The sequence below is a fragment of the Bidens hawaiensis genome, unplaced genomic scaffold (assembly GCF_021521415.1).
Source record: "Bidens hawaiensis isolate Kalapana, Puna unplaced genomic scaffold, B.hawaiensis_p1.1 tig00020455_1, whole genome shotgun sequence".
In the NCBI taxonomy this organism is placed as follows: Eukaryota; Viridiplantae; Streptophyta; class Magnoliopsida; order Asterales; family Asteraceae; genus Bidens; species Bidens hawaiensis.
The window spans coordinates 236028-251576 of NW_027493126.1; the positions used below are offsets into that span (position 1 = coordinate 236028).

A 15549-nucleotide genomic window follows, 5' to 3' on the forward strand; every position below is an offset into this window, starting at 1 on the left:
CTAATAAATTCATAAACTATAGAATTTAGAAACTGATAAATTGAAAGGAGATAAAACATTCGACAATGTAAATGGTATATTTAATCTTGTGAACTTGGTGGTTTAAACAAAAATCATATTTCATTTTAGTTCGTCAATCGCTTACTGAAGTTACCATTAGTCTTACCGGTTGCAATGAGTCAATGACTAGTGTAGAGAGATGTTTTTCTTCAATAAAGCATGTGAAGCCTGAATTGTGTAATCTAATTGGTGATGAATATATGAACAAATGATACATTTGTTACATTGAGAAAGAGTTCTTTAAAAATGTTTCGACCGGTTATGCAAATATCGCTTTGAAAAGATGAAAACCTTGGATAACAACTATAAGTTTTAATGTTTTTCATTTATCTTGGCAACAAGCATACAAGTTCATAGTATCTCCCATGCATTCAAGCTTTATTTAATATTCATAAAACATTTTATTACATCAAAAGAAGGCCTAACTCATACATTAGTTTAGACTCATCATATTACACTAAAGTTTTACACTCTTCACACTATATATATATAACCTTATTCATAACACAATTATAAACACATCAACAATCATTTGCCACTATTTATTTTGCATAATAATAACAATAACCAGAATCAAAGGTTGCTTGATCAATATGGTTCCAGAAGGCCAGTTTGATCATGACAACAAAGGAAAGCAATGTGCTTCTCCATCACGCGATGGCACTCAGGGCACCGCATGTTATCAGGGATCCTACCTGCCGCATAAGGAAACTCAAACCGACAACAGTTATTCGCTTCACCATGAAGCTTATCATGATACTCCATAAATGACAAATCAAAACCCCTTGAAGGAATATGCTCCTTCCATAAGTCAAAGTCAGCAAGAGTTTGCCACATAGTTGACCCATGACCACTGGTCAACACATTTGAACCTTTACAAAGCAAAGCCCATGAGCCATCTTTGTCATAGCTTAGAAGTTTCTTGATTTGCAGCATTATGGGGTCTTGGTCGTGATGATCGGCTCGTTTAAGTTGGAGTTTGGAGAACAACATGCTTTCTAACCGCGTCCAGAAGAACCATATGAGAGTGGTGTCTTGCCAGCAGTAACTGAGTTTTTCTACATTGATGGTGGAAATCGCTCTACGGACGTTTTCTCGCTTTTTGCTTTTGCCAACGTACGCCATCTCTAGCGAAATGCCTGCTGTGTTTGCCATGGCCTTGGCAGTTCTTGTGAACTTGCGGATCCACTCGATGTCGTCGCCTCCATACAAGAAGATGTATTTGTCATCTCTTACCTAAAGCATAAAAGTATATACACTTAGTAGTTGGAAAATGTTAAGAGTTACATTCAACTATTAAAGCTCATGTAGGGATGCGCATGAGTCGGTTTTGGACTCAAACCGAATCATAAACTAAAAAATATGTTTTTGGGTTTTTGAATTCTTGGTTTTTAGTTTTTACAATGGGTATGGATTTGTTGCGGTTTTACTATTTGGGCTTAAAATTTTTGGTAAAAAAATAAAAATAATAAATTTGGGCCTGAATCTTTGGGTCTAAATATTTTGTTAATGAAAGATGAATTGATTATTACACATTTGAACCTCAACTTTGGGCCTACACCATTTATTAATCTTTTATAAATTACATAAAATACGTTTTTATGGTTTTCTCGTTTTAGTCTAGTTTTTCTGGGTTTTGATTGATAACAAAACCAAAACTGAACCGAAAAATTGTTTTGAAAAAAATAAAAAACATAAAAGAAAATTGTTAGTTTTTTATTTGGTTCGTTATTTCAGTTTAATTACGTTGGTTATATTAGACATTATAAGCTAAGCTTTATTCTTATATAATATCATTATTATTTGTATTTATAACACTTATGATATTATTGTTATTAATATTAGATAGATAGAATATGGCGGTTGCCTATAACCGTTATAAACGGTTACCCGCCATTTATTGTGTATAAATACATCTACTGTATCTTTATGTAACTACCAAGATATTATACATACTCATAATATCCATTTTTGGTCTATCATTTTATGCATTAACTGTCATATGTCATATATATGAACATACACTTCAAACGCATAAACACGATCACAAATACGATGACGATGATTGCGATACCGGCTTCCGCTAACAGGTTATCCCGGTCACCGTCTGGTTTCTTGCAAACTCCTAAGGTCAAACCTAATTAGGCAGTAGGCACAACCATAAACAGGTTGTGTGAGGACAAGTCCTAAGCCTAGGACTGAACCGGTCCATGGCCAGTCCTAGGCCTAGGTTAGTCCAAGACCTGTTCAACCAGTTCCTAAGATTAGCCCACTCCTACGGCCAAGCTTACGAACAGGCCTGAACCAAGGTTGTACTTGGGCCCAATTTTGCAACTCTAGTATCTACCATTAAGAGTATAAAAAGTTAAAAATAGATCTAACCCAATTGAGTATGTTAGGGTCCATGCCACTAACAAGCAACTCTAGCCTCCAAGTTTCATCTCTCCACAATGCTTCCTCTTTAGCTGTGGTAAATGGGAAAGCAGTGCTTCCCCAAATCCACATCATATGCAATGCATTTGGGCTCAACTCTCTCCCTTGTGGGTCCAAAACCACAAGGATAGGCTTGTTCCTAAAGTGCCACCTGTCACCAATCGACCTCTTAACCGCCCGGTCAATATTCGAAGGGTGGTTAACCGAGTACCACGGCATACTATTCTTCATATCCTCAAACTGGACATGCATTGCATCCGTGTACTCGACATACGGGTCCACAATCGGGACCCACACAACATCGTATAAAGCGTCCAACCTCGATCCTTGAACACGTGACTCACTGTAAATTTGCTCAAGTATTGACAGCTCGTCACGCGACATGTCTAGCCCGGATATCAATAACAACACATTCCTTTTCCTTAGAACTTCAAGGTTGACCTATTTAAAGTCAAAAGTTCAAAAAAAAATTAATAATATTTATAAGCGCCTCTACCAATAACTCTGCTATAAATGGAATTATACTAGGTATATTTGTTTGTATAAAATAATACATATATATATATGTATGTATGTAAATCTTAAAGATTTTTCTTACCCTTTGTTTAGTAGTCCCATCAAAAAGTGGTAGCGGGTCGTCCTTCGGGTTAAGCAAGATCCTAAGGATCTTCATGTTGTCGATATGGACCATATCAAAAAGTTGATTAAATGAGTGTCTGAAATCAAGTTCCTTCTTCTCTCCTGCATCAATCATAAAAGAGCATATATTAGTCTTTATTTAAATAAAAAATTTATAAAACGTCGATAACATACCTATAACACGATGACACTCTTCGAGTTGTTTCTTGAGAAAGTCAAGCAGATGGTTGATCTTGAGGAGTAAGGAAGATAGTTCCCATGACTGCATCTCAGTGGATGATATCCCATACCTAAAGTCATTACACTTGTTAATATGAATTATTATTATTATTATTATTATTATTATTATTATTATTATTATTATTATTATTATTATTATTATTATTATTATAAAGTATTATTGCATATTTACTCATGTCCCATGCTGGTGAGGCTAGTGATCATTGCAGCACAAGCAATAAGCCCTCTAACATTCCAATAAACCGCCTTCGGGACTGTATTCAACGCTCTAGCCATAGCCGGTACTTCAGAACTAACATACATAGATGGAAGCTCCTTAAACTGGATAATGCACTGAGTCAACTCAATAACCGAGTGAATGAGTTTGTTAAGTGCATCAAATCTCGGTTTGAGAGGTGCCGAATGCTCCATGATCATAGGCACTTGTCTAAGAATAGCCATTGATTTTGCAAGTTGGTTCGATGAATATATTTGAGCTAGGAGCCAGAATTCACCGAAGTTTAGAGCAAATGCCGCAAGGATCAATGCCAGCTTGGCGTCCCAGTGGAAGTTCCCGACAGTGTGGAATAGTGAAAGTGCGATAGAGTGGCCATCACCGCCGGTTAAGCACTTGAATGACATCTATAACATGTTAATGGTTAATCAAAACTTGTTTTTATCGCGTGTTGAGTTAATGAGAATATTATTATAGGTATAGTTTTGTGATCAAACCTCACAAGCAAGCCTGTCAATTACATGTGACAATATGTTAAGTATCACAACTGCATTGGTTTGGTGAGATTTGCTTTCTAGTTTGCTCGCATCAGTGTGTGCAACCTAAAAAGAATTTGAAGAACACAATCATTATTATCAGTAGTGATACAAGCAGCAGCAACAGTAGGCCACCAGAAGTAGTAGTAGTAATAATAATAATAATTAGTTTTAAAAACCGGTTCAAACCGGGCGATTGAACCGGCTAAACTGGATTTCGCACAGTAGACCGGTGTTTTAAGCCCGGTATTTTTGACCAGTTTGCTAGAACATTGAACCGACGGTTTTTTCTATAATACCAATTTTTACCGGCAAACCAGTTTTAAGTCTGAAAAAATTTTTATATTTGTGGCCCATATTTTAAAATTACTTTTAACCCAACATTTAACATTGAAGCGTATAAACTTCAGGACTATTTTTTTAAAAGCGTGTGCTTTTGTATTTTTTTTAATATGGATTAATTTTTTGATTTTTTTTTATTATTATTATTAAAAAAATAGTACGATAATAATATCACTAACAGTAATAAACTAATAATAACACTAGTAGTAGTAGTGGTGGTAAAAATTGCAATAATAATAATAATAATAATACCAATGAAGTAGAAGCATCTGCATGAGTAATGCCGGCGTTAATAGTGGCATGTCGAAGGATTTCTTCGACAATTTGGACTAGCGGTTTGACATCAACCTCAGTGCCATCAGGTAGATGAGTATCAAGCACTTGCTTCATGATAACATTATCATCCGAAGCACTAAAGATCGAGTTTCTTTCACCTCGGTCCAGCTGCTGCATCATTGGATTAATATGCATGGGACCCGTCATCTCATGGTGCCTCGGGGCATGCATTGGGTTAATCATTGAGTTCAGCATCGGGTTGCCTTTGGGTCCCATTAGTTGTTGCTGGTGCTGGTGCATTGGGTTTTGCACCAGACCCAGCAACTGCTGTGATGCTGGGTTAGACATGGGACCCACAAGTGGCTGTTGTTGGTACTGTTGGTGTTGTTGGATTGGTAGTTGTGGTTGCAACGGTGTCATTGTTGAATTGACCGCCCCAGTAAACGGGTTAGTGGTTGTTGTTGTTAACGGGTTGGTGGTTGTTGCTAATGGGTTGGTGGCGGTTAAGAGGCGTTTTTCGGGGATCAAAGACGGGGAGGATTGGTTGGTGTAAGTGGACATTGATTGGTCCATTTTGATGCAACAAAGTTGGTTCAAGGATATGCAGTTTGGTTGTGGTGATCCTATGAGTTAACAGGGTTTAAATACTTGTTAAAAAACAGAATAAAGTGGTTTGGATAATTGAATCTACTTCCTTGCTTCAAAAAAAACATATTGTTAATGTCAAGATTGTCACTTTTGTGGTTTACTCTATTTTTTTTACACTTTTTAACATTTGGAGTCCAAGAATCTACAAGCAAGTTGGAAAGAATGGATGGTGTGTTTCATGCAGCCACTTTGGCAGTTGTACCTTGTGCTTAAGCAGTGAACTGTTCGTGAACCGTTTGGCAGAAAGTTCGTTTATGTTCGTTCATTTAATAAACAAAAAAACATGACCACAAAGTTTGAGTTCATTTAATTAAATGAACGGACATGATCACATGTTTCGTTCGTTCATTTATGTTTGTATTTGTTCGTTCATTTATATTCATTTATGTTTGTTTACATATTAATAGAAAATAATTGTATTTTCCAAATTATATCACCCTAATATGTTTTATATTTGTTCATTTGTGTTCATTTATATTCGTTTATGTTTGTTTACAAATTAATAGAAAATAACTGTATTTTCCAAATTATATCACCCTAATTTGTTTTATATTTGTTCATTTGTGTTCATTTATGTTCGTTTATGTTTATTTGTGTTTATTTACGTATGTTCATATATGTTTTTTATCTTTGTTTAATTATCATCATTTATGTTCGTGAATTATTCGTGATGATTATAAATGAGTGAACATAAGCGAGTACGAACATTTTCATTTAAAAAAAACGAACATGAACGTAATTGTTTGTCCGAATAAGTGTTTGTGTTCATTTAAAGTTATTGTATGAACATGAGCATGCCCTTGTTCATGTTTGTTCGGTTCATTTACATTCCATGTGTGTTTTTTTAGAATTTTAGACACAACTTTTTCATTGTATTAATATTGCATTGCAGGATAAAGGTTTAAGGTTTTAATTAAATATGACTCCTAATAGTAAAATAAGGTTAGCCTTTTGTGATCCAAACATGCTTCTGGTTTATTAATGGTTAGGAATATAATTAGAAAGGGTATTGGTTCAATATTAATATATAGTTATATACTATTATTTATTATTACTAAGTCTAAAGTCTAAACTGACATATTATATTCCAAGAGTAAGGGAAGATATTTCTGGATTCGGATGAAGCTTACTCGGATATAATGGAATCATAAAAGTAGGGATATGAATTTATTTTATTATTATTTGTTTTTGTATGAGCCCCTTATGTTAATAGAAAAAAGATTAAAATCTTACCCTTTATTTTTCTCTTATTCTTTTTATCACTTTTATTATAGATTTGAACAAAAAAAAAAACAAACAAACAAACAGGTATCCATTATGCAGGAAGGAACCAGAATCGACGGATCATATTTTAATATCATGCTATGTGACTTCGGTTATATGTCAACTCATGTATACCTGATATGGTATTCCTTCAGTGTTCGCTTGTGAAATCCGAGATCCACAAAAGATACAATTTTGACTATAGGTGAACATTAGTTAAAAAAAACAATTCAAGCGGTGATACTATAGGCATGTTGGTGCTTGTTGCAATCAAGGAATGGGTACAGTTGACGATATGAATCATTTGCAAAATAAACGCATTCATTCTATAGCAGATCTTTTACAAGCGCATGTTGTGAGTTTAGCAACCAACTTCACGTCATTTTAAATATGTTTTTTTTGTGATGAACTATACATGTTTCAATATTATGATGGCAGCTCACTTTTTTTTTCAGTTTATTGTCGTTACTGTTACGGACCTAACTAATAACGACCGAATTTATGTCGTGATGTAACTAAACATAAACATAAAATGTTGTTTTTGAATATGGGTTGAAATATGGAGTGAAAAGGTGTTTGAAAAATGGAAGAATTGGTTTATGCCTCTACTCCTTACATTCTCACCTTCTTTCACACTCATAAGTCCGTGATTGCGATGAACTTTCATCATCAAGATCCTCAATTTACTGAACCTAGCCGGTTTGAAGAAGACCAATACGATCCATCAATGTCGATACATATTCAGAATGTATGAAAGTGTGGTTTGAAGATGGGATTGTTGTTGGCCGATAGTTCAACCCACTAAGTCCTTTGATGATGAAGTTCAAACAGTCTCCATTGGAGCTATGGCAGTCCAACAAATAGAACCTCTTAAAAATATTGGCTAAGACCCTGTCAAAAAAATTTATCTGTCACTAATCAGCTCACTGACACCTCTTATGGCAATGGACAAGCACCCACCATGGAATCTATGGTAGGCGACCAAGGGAAGTCTCAAACCACTAGTAATGATTTCAGTTATAGTGTAGCACTGTCATATAGTGATTTAATTGGTCATGATGATGTGGCAACCAACGCTGGCCGGGATCTTCTAGAAAAGACTCGTTTTTCTTTTAATTATTTGACACAATTTTTATCTTTGAAACAAGAAACTCTAACATGGTCTTCCTATACTAAAGAAGATTTAGGAGTTGTAAAATAAAAAGGTGAGGAAAATATTAATAAATAGTTGTGTAGAAATATGTTTTCTCTAACGTGGTAAGTTGTAAAATTATATATTTTGAAAGGTGAAAGGCAATGTTAGCCTTATAATCGTTAATCATGTTTGCAATAAAATTTAGAGTCAATCATGTAATTTATGTATAGTTAGCTTGGTGTGAGAATTGTATCATTTTAGGAGTTTAGGTGGTCTTTAGTGAAACTTGTAAAATGTTATGTATATACATGTGTAGTCATATGTAAACTTTACAGTAGACAAATTCTTTCTGATTATTATTCTTAATTCTTCTTTGTTTTTAACTTTGATTTTATGGAACTGAAATCATGTTCAACAGGCTAAATAAGAGCAACAAAAAAAAACATGTTGGGGTCATAGAATTATGACACATGACATTGGAAGTTACTTTTACACACACATACACACCACAACAATCTTATAGCGCCAACATTAACCAAAATATAATCAGTATAGTCTTTTCTGACGACATATGATCACTACAAGTCTTGTGTGCAACTCCGCATCACTTTGACACTAATATTTGTCGTCATTCTAGGGTCCCTTTTCATGACTACATGTCGTTGCTAAGGGGTCAACCCAATAACACTTTCCCCTAATAAAAACAAAAAATAAACTAAAATATTTTTAACAATTTTCCGACGATATATTAATAAAAAAGTTTACGTAATAGTTATGGACTTTCTGCTTTTTTTTAATAAATAAATCATTAATGAGCGTTGTGGAGCTTCAACTCCATTTGTTTGTTTTAAGAGCATTCACAACATGTCCATAATCTCTGTTTCTATAATTACATTAAAAATTATTAACTCTTGGTTAAACTTCTGTATCCCCATGAAAAGAATTTAGTTATCTTATTTAAAGATTTATAAAACACTTATAAATAAAATCACATCAACATCAATCATGCCCAGTAAAATCCCACCGACAGCAAAGCTATAAGTAGGGTCTGGGGAGGGTGGGATGTAGGCACACCGTACCTCTATCCAAAGGAATAAAGAGGTGGCTTCCAGAGAGACCCTCGGCTCTAAGTACATGTGTATGAAGCAAAATAAAGGAAAATAAAGCAAAATAAAGGAAATCAAAGTTTAACAGTTATATAAAAACTACTACTAATTATAATAATATTAATAATAAGATCACAGTTTAACAACTATATAAAAGCTAATAATAATTATAATAATAATAATAATATATGTAAGGGAAATACCATTATGGTATGAGGCCTAAATAAGTTAAGTCTAAGCCCTAAGGTATTCAATTCTCTCTAAAAATCCTTAACTTTAATTTTACTTCTCCACGAATTCCTATCCTCAACCATGTCCTCGGAGAGGTTTAGGTCTATCAAATCATGCCTAATCCTCTCATCCCAAGTCAATTTTGGTCGTCCTCTACCCCTCCTCCCCTCTATACTAATGTTTTCTACGGATCTAACAGGATTCGTCGTCTATCTTCTCTTTACATGTCCAAACCATCTCAATCTCCACTCTCTTATCTTGTCTGCTATGTTCGCCACCCCTAATCTCTCGCGAAACACAACGTTTCTTATTCGGTCTAGCTTTGTGTGCCCACACATCCAACATAACATTCTCATTTCTGCTACCCAATTAAAACACTTATAAAACTTTATATATCATACTAGTTAAAATAAAATAATGCCACTTAACTAATGCTAAAATGAAAATTATAAACATTTGAAAACCCCCCCAAATTTATCACCAAATTCAGATTTTCTCTTCTTCAATCAAACCCGAATTAATTATTCAAATTCAACACCTCTTCAAATCTCATATTCATTCAATTTCAATGGAAATCAACGACCAAGACTGGGAACTCGTCAACGACGACGGCTTCATCTACCGTCGTCCGAAGCGGATCCGACCCGAATCCACCGACCCACCACCAGATCCAGAACCCGAAGCGAAAACCCGAGCAGAAATAAAGAAGGGTTTGTTACTAAAGCTGAAAACAAAGTACCAGCAAGAAATTGCTCATTGGGAACTTTTGTCGAACACCTTGCGTGCATTAAATGAACGGACACAAAATCAACCGGTGGTTGCCGTACGTCCGGTGGTGGATGATACTGTGTCTGATTTGGATGGGGGTTTGGTGGGTGATGAGTATCGAGAGCTTGCTGGTACACTGCTGGCTCAGGTATAATTGTTTATTGTGTTTTTGTTAATTTTTGGTAACGCTAGGAAATTGATTGATAGGATTTGGAATTGGGAGTCTGTTAATGGGTTTTGAAGCTGGGTTTGTGGAATTAATGTTTTGGTTTTCAGTAATTGTTTTTGATTTTTTGTTGTGGTTTTGATATTAATTCAATTTTAGATTTAGGGTTTTTTTGGGGGGTTTTTAGGGCTGTGGATTGGAAAATTTAGTAGGGGTGTGTACGGTTCGGTTTGTGTTGGGCTTAGGCTAAAGCGAAGAAAAAACCGAAACTTCAGTTTTCGAAATTTTGAAAGCCGTTCGGTTTCAGTTGTTTTGGTTTTCGGTTTAGGTTCGGTTTTTTGCCATTTGAGCTTAAAAATCTTGAACCGAAAAAAAGGACCTGAAATAATGAATTTGGGTTTAAATCGTTTTGTTAATCAATAACCAGTTGATTATTATACATTTGAGCTAAAATATTTGAATTATATATATATGAATATATTAAGTTCTTATAAACTACTTAAAATAAAAAATAAAATTTGAAAATCCATAAATTCCGTTCAGTTTAGGTTTGGTTTTTTCGGTTTTGCCATTTGAGTTTGAATATTTTGGACCGGAAAAAAAGGTAAGCCCAAAATAATGAATTTGTGTCTAAATCCTTTTATTATGCATTTGGGCTAAAATATTTGAGTTGCGTATTTGTTAAATTCTTATAAGTTATTTCAAATAAAAAAATAAAATATAAAAATCTATATATTCGTTTTTTTATTACATTCAAAACCAAAACCGAACTTTAACTTCGGTTTTTTCAGAAACATAAAACCAAACCGTCGTTTTTTGTTTCGGTTCGCTTTTTTCGGTTTCACGCCCGCCCCGAAAACTCAGTATTTTTTTAGGGGTTTGTATGTGATTTGTGGGAAATTTGATTACTTTGCAGGTTGAAGCTCAGGAAGCCACTATTACTGAAATTTCAAGATTATGCGATGCTATTGAAGCCTTCTGTGATGCAGAAGAACAGCGGTTGAAGCAACCATTTATCGATCTACCAATATGGGAATCATCGCCACGAGAGCTAATCACATCACTGTTAGAAGATTGAGGTTTTTAACCGTGGCTGTAGTCTAACTTGGAGCTAGAAGAAACCGGTCGCAATGTAGAAAGTGAGTAAGTCTCTGTTAACCAAGAATCTGTTGTGTTATATATTTTTGTTTAGTGGCTATAGTTAGATTCATTGATTGCCAACTATATGAATATCAACCGTGATTGAGCCAGTGTAAGGAGCTAGGGTAGAATAACTTTGTCGATCTTGTTCAAGGGTGGTTTGAAATGAATGTAATTTGAGATATTGTAAAAAAATGTTGATTTAGAGATTCTTGTTCATGGGTCATGTTTACAGTTTGATAAGGATCTAAAGGTGTAAATTTGATGAATGAGTTTTGCTTTAGTGTCTCGTTTCCCTGTTAAGCAACTTTGCAGTTTCAAAACGGGTCGAGTTAGCAAGAAATGGTAAGCGGGAAATGGGCTGGTAAAGCAATGGTTTTTGGTTTCTTTGATACTATACTGGATTATGATAGTTATAAAAACAATGAGTGTGATTATAGTGTTTAGATATCAAACGGGTCAAACAGGTGAAATAAAAAATGCCAGCTAAAAAGGAAATGACGAAGCGAAAGAAGTCTTCCCAATGTGTATATTTCAATCCATAAAATCTTCTGGTTTTTTATTTATTAAAAACATAGATTATTGTTAACAGAATATCTCCAGCAATCATATTTGCTATTCTGATTATTTGTTTTAAGAATTATGGAATATTGCTGGATTATCTCCTCTGTGCGTGCAGCGATGACCAAAATGTTGTATTAGATGAGATATATCTTGCTTAAATATTATTTTTGGTTTTGGCTGATTGCCAGATTTTGAATTCTTAAACTGATTGACATAGTGCATGTTGAGTTGTGAGGTAACACTATCTTGACATAGTGCATTGTTTTGATATAGCGTGTTGAAGAGGTGATCATAGTGATCACTAGTCACTACCTTTGAATTAGTGAGATGATTGGTGTACCGGTGATCTGTCGCATTAGAGCGACGTTATTAGTTGAGCAAACTATCTATTGTAGAGTTGGGGAGACGACAAAAGAGTGAATTTACTAACATCACTTGAACATCCATAAATCAGTTGCAATAACCCGTAATATCTATCCATCATATCATTAAGCTCTTGAATAACTATTTATATAATGTATATATACATGCATGTGAGAGTGCCCCCCCCCCCCCCCTTTCTCTCTACACAAACCAAGCTCATAGACTTGAGCTCCACAACACAAGCAAGTCCGTCTCCTCCTCCATGTCATCTCATCTGGACTTCGAGTTTTGGTGTGCGTTAGAGATGTTTTTATATTCCTAAAAATGATAATGTTCTTTTTTTTCATATAAATAAAAGGAAAGTCAAGTTGGATACATGAGAGATTCAAAATCTTTTGCATATGAATTAAAAAGATTTTAAAATTAAATTTTAAAATGTCCCAAAAACCAACCCACCCACCCTATATCCTGTTCAACGTGGGAATAATAAGATAACGGTTTCCCTTAATCAACCGCCCTTAGTTACATTTCAAATATCACATATTCAATATTTATTATTAATAACAACCAATAACCTCTAGTTATTAATATTTAAATAAATACGTTTCATTGTTTGTTCTTATTTCAATGGCCATTCTTTAGAGGCAAACACAATGCATAAATATATAGGGCCAGAAGCCTAATAATCTGGAAGTTTGATTAGATTAAGGAACAATGATCCCCTAAAGATCTGGTCGGATGAACACAGGGTTTTGTCAAGGTTTCATACAATTTCTCTAAGGTTTCATTTTATGTGTTGTTTGATTTGATCCCTCATGAAGGTTGATGATTATGAGACTTCCAAGAGGAACGATGAAATCTGTTGCAAGGTTTGTCCAATTTCAATGTTAAAAATTTTAAAATAAGGCTAGTCGTTGTGGGCTTGCGCCCATGTACACGTAGGCGTTTAAAGGCCTAAGCACCGAGCCTCGACTGTTAAATCGGGGCGCTCGGTTGTGTAACGGTCATTTGACCGTTTAAACAATAAAAAAAATAACCGTAATTTTTTTAGTAGTTTGATTTATCGTTTAGTAAAAGTAAATAAATCTTGGTATGTTATTTATTTTTGTGTTGGTTTATTAAAATTTATTATTTTAAATAATTTAAATTAAAGAATTTATTTAAATTAAAATTGAAAACAATGATTAGGAAATAATAACTAATTTTAAAGATAGGCTACTTAAAGTTCACTAGCAGTGACTAAATGGTTTAGGGGGTGTTTGGGATTTTCTTATTTTACCTCCTTATACATTATAAGTTACAAAATTGTAATTTGTGACATATGCACTCACAAAACCTAACTTTCTCAAACACGGATTAAAATAAGGTATCCCAAACACCCCATTAAATTCTAATTGGGTTTAAAGTGGGTTCAAGATAAATCAAGAGGTGGAAGATAAAGTTTGTTTTGATTTTATAATTATGGAATTGTTATGTCTAGATAAGTATTAGTATCATATTTAAACGAGCCATGTGCATTTAGTTTGGGGTTAATATTTATATAAATAGGTGTTTGAGTCATATTACTTTTTCTATTTATTTTTAAAATTTTTTGAACTAAATTTTTTTTCCACATATTTTATCCATCCCATGTCTCAAATTAGACAATAACCCTTCCATTTAATTGGAGACTTTTGCTGCTAAACTAAGCTAGTGGATTTTGTTGTTTTATCTAAAGTCATTATTTGGAATTCATTTAATTTAAAATTGGAAACAATGATTAGGAAATAACTGATTTTTAAGGGTGGCTACTTAAAGTCCAATGTATACGTGACAATGACTAAAGGATTTAATCCTAATCGAGTTTGAGATAAATCAAGAGGTAGAAGATAAAGTTTGTTATTGTTTTATTATGGAATTGTTACGTCTAGATAAGTATTACTATGCTTATATATTTTGTGTTTAAATATTTATATAAATAGGTGTTTGAGTCATATTATTATTATTATTATTATTATTATTTGATTTTGAAGTTTTTGTAACATGCAGGTGACAAGCAGAATGTCAAGAATCCGATGTATGGTACGAGGTTTAGAACTAAAAACATTCATAATATTATTCATTTTGATTCCATTAATATTCGCCGGAATATACCTTCACGGCCAAAAAGTCACCTACTTCCTCCGGCCATTATGGCAGTCACCACCCAAACCCTTTATTCACCTCCCACATTATTACCATGCAAATGTTTCAATGCATTCTTTATGCACCCTTCATGGTTGGACCCTCCGGGACTACCCGAGACGCGTGTACGACGCGGTCTTATTTAGCAACGAAATCGACATGCTTACGATCCGATGGAAGGAATTATACCCCTACATTACTCAGTTTGTGGTTCTAGAATCGAATTCGACCTTCACGAGTATCCCGAAACGGTTGAACTTCGGGATGAATCGCGATAAGTTTGACTTTATCGAGTCGAGGTTGACTTATGGGACGATCGGTGGTCGGTTCAAGAAAGGCGAGAACCCGTTTGTCGAAGAGGCATACCAACGGGTGGGTTTGGATCATCTTTTGACGATCGCGGGTATTGAAGACGATGATTTGTTGATAATGACGGATGTCGATGAGATCCCGAGTGGTCACACGATTGATTTGTTGCGGTGGTGTGACGGGCCGCCCCCGATTGTGCATTTGAATTTGAATAATTATTTGTACTCGTTCGAGTTTAATTTGGATCGGAAGAGTTGGAGGGCTTCGGTTCATCAGTACCGAAAGGGGGCGACTCGATACGTGCATTATCGACAGAGCGATTATTTGTTGGCGGATTCGGGTTGGCATTGTAGTTTTTGTTTTAGAAAGATTAGTGATTTTGTGTTCAAGATGAAAGCTTATAGTCATACTGATAGAGTGAGGTTTTCGCATTATCTTGACCCGAAACGGATCCAGAAAGTGATATGTAACGGGGCGGACTTGTACGATATGCTTCCCGAGGAGTACACGTTTCGGGAACTGATCGGGAAGATGGGCTCCATTCCTCATTCGTATTCGGCGGTTCATCTGCCTTCGCATTTGTTGAAGAATGCTGATAAGTATGGTTATCTTTTGCCAGGAAACTGCGTTCGGGAAGATGGTTGAGTGTTCTGTCATGGCTGTTTTAGTTGCCTGCGACCACGTCCCGCCATGCTACCACCGTGGTTCTTGCCTTCCTTCGGGCTGTGACGGTTTAGTTGTGTACATTTGATTCATCTTTAGTTTTAAATGTTGGTTTTTTGGTTAGTTTTGTATGAAGTTTATTAGTTTTTTTCGGCATTATTTTTACTACGCGTGATAAGATTGACGGGTCAAATTGAGTTCGGGCCAAATATAAAACCAAGGATGGTAAAAACCAGTGGCGGATCCAAAATAAAACATGTAACTTATTATATAGTCAAAGTCAACAATAA

At 34.8% G+C, this 15549-nt stretch overlaps 3 protein-coding genes across 3 annotated transcripts; 2 read left to right on the forward strand and 1 right to left on the reverse strand.

Moving 5' to 3' along the window:
• Window positions 1-526: 526 nt before the first annotated feature.
• Window positions 527-5519, reverse strand: LOC143560847 (protein SIEVE ELEMENT OCCLUSION B-like). Its single transcript, XM_077049053.1, has 7 exons — window positions 4717-5519; window positions 4084-4188; window positions 3545-3993; window positions 3307-3422; window positions 3092-3234; window positions 2443-2934; window positions 527-1296 (listed from the first exon to the last, which is right to left on the reverse strand). Exons 1-7 carry the CDS (start codon window positions 5311-5313, stop codon window positions 649-651), a joined length of 2550 nt encoding a protein of 849 aa, XP_076905168.1. The 5' UTR covers window positions 5314-5519; the 3' UTR covers window positions 527-648.
• Window positions 5520-9624: 4105 nt separating this feature from the next.
• On the forward strand, window positions 9625-11318 carry LOC143560820 (uncharacterized). Its single transcript, XM_077049034.1, has 2 exons — window positions 9625-10039; window positions 10974-11318. The coding sequence occupies exons 1-2, from the start codon at window positions 9692-9694 to the stop codon at window positions 11133-11135; spliced, it is 510 nt and encodes a 169-aa protein (XP_076905149.1). The 5' UTR covers window positions 9625-9691; the 3' UTR covers window positions 11136-11318.
• Window positions 11319-14109: 2791 nt separating this feature from the next.
• Window positions 14110-15434, forward strand: LOC143560821 (uncharacterized). The gene has a single exon (XM_077049035.1). The coding sequence runs from the start codon at window positions 14147-14149 to the stop codon at window positions 15239-15241; it is 1095 nt and encodes a 364-aa protein (XP_076905150.1). The 5' UTR covers window positions 14110-14146; the 3' UTR covers window positions 15242-15434.
• Window positions 15435-15549: the final 115 nt, after the last annotated feature.

What these genes read in the sequence shown, in the direction of transcription:
- LOC143560847 (XM_077049053.1), bottom strand. Translation starts at nt 5,313, where the DNA reads ATGGACCAATCAATGTCCACTTACACCAACCAATCCTCCCCGTCTTTG. An exon ending in TTGACAGGCTTGCTTGTGAG is followed by an intron (nt 3,994 to 4,083) that starts GTTTGATCACAA and finishes AACATGTTATAG; the next exon opens with ATGTCATTCAAGTGCTTAAC. An exon ending in AGAGTGTCATCGTGTTATAG is followed by an intron (nt 3,235 to 3,306) that starts GTATGTTATCGA and finishes TGATTGATGCAG; the next exon opens with GAGAGAAGAAGGAACTTGAT.
- LOC143560820 (XM_077049034.1), top strand. Translation starts at nt 9,692, where the DNA reads ATGGAAATCAACGACCAAGACTGGGAACTCGTCAACGACGACGGCTTC. An exon ending in CTGGTACACTGCTGGCTCAG is followed by an intron (nt 10,040 to 10,973) that starts GTATAATTGTTT and finishes ATTACTTTGCAG; the next exon opens with GTTGAAGCTCAGGAAGCCAC.
- LOC143560821 (XM_077049035.1), top strand. Translation starts at nt 14,147, where the DNA reads ATGCAGGTGACAAGCAGAATGTCAAGAATCCGATGTATGGTACGAGGT.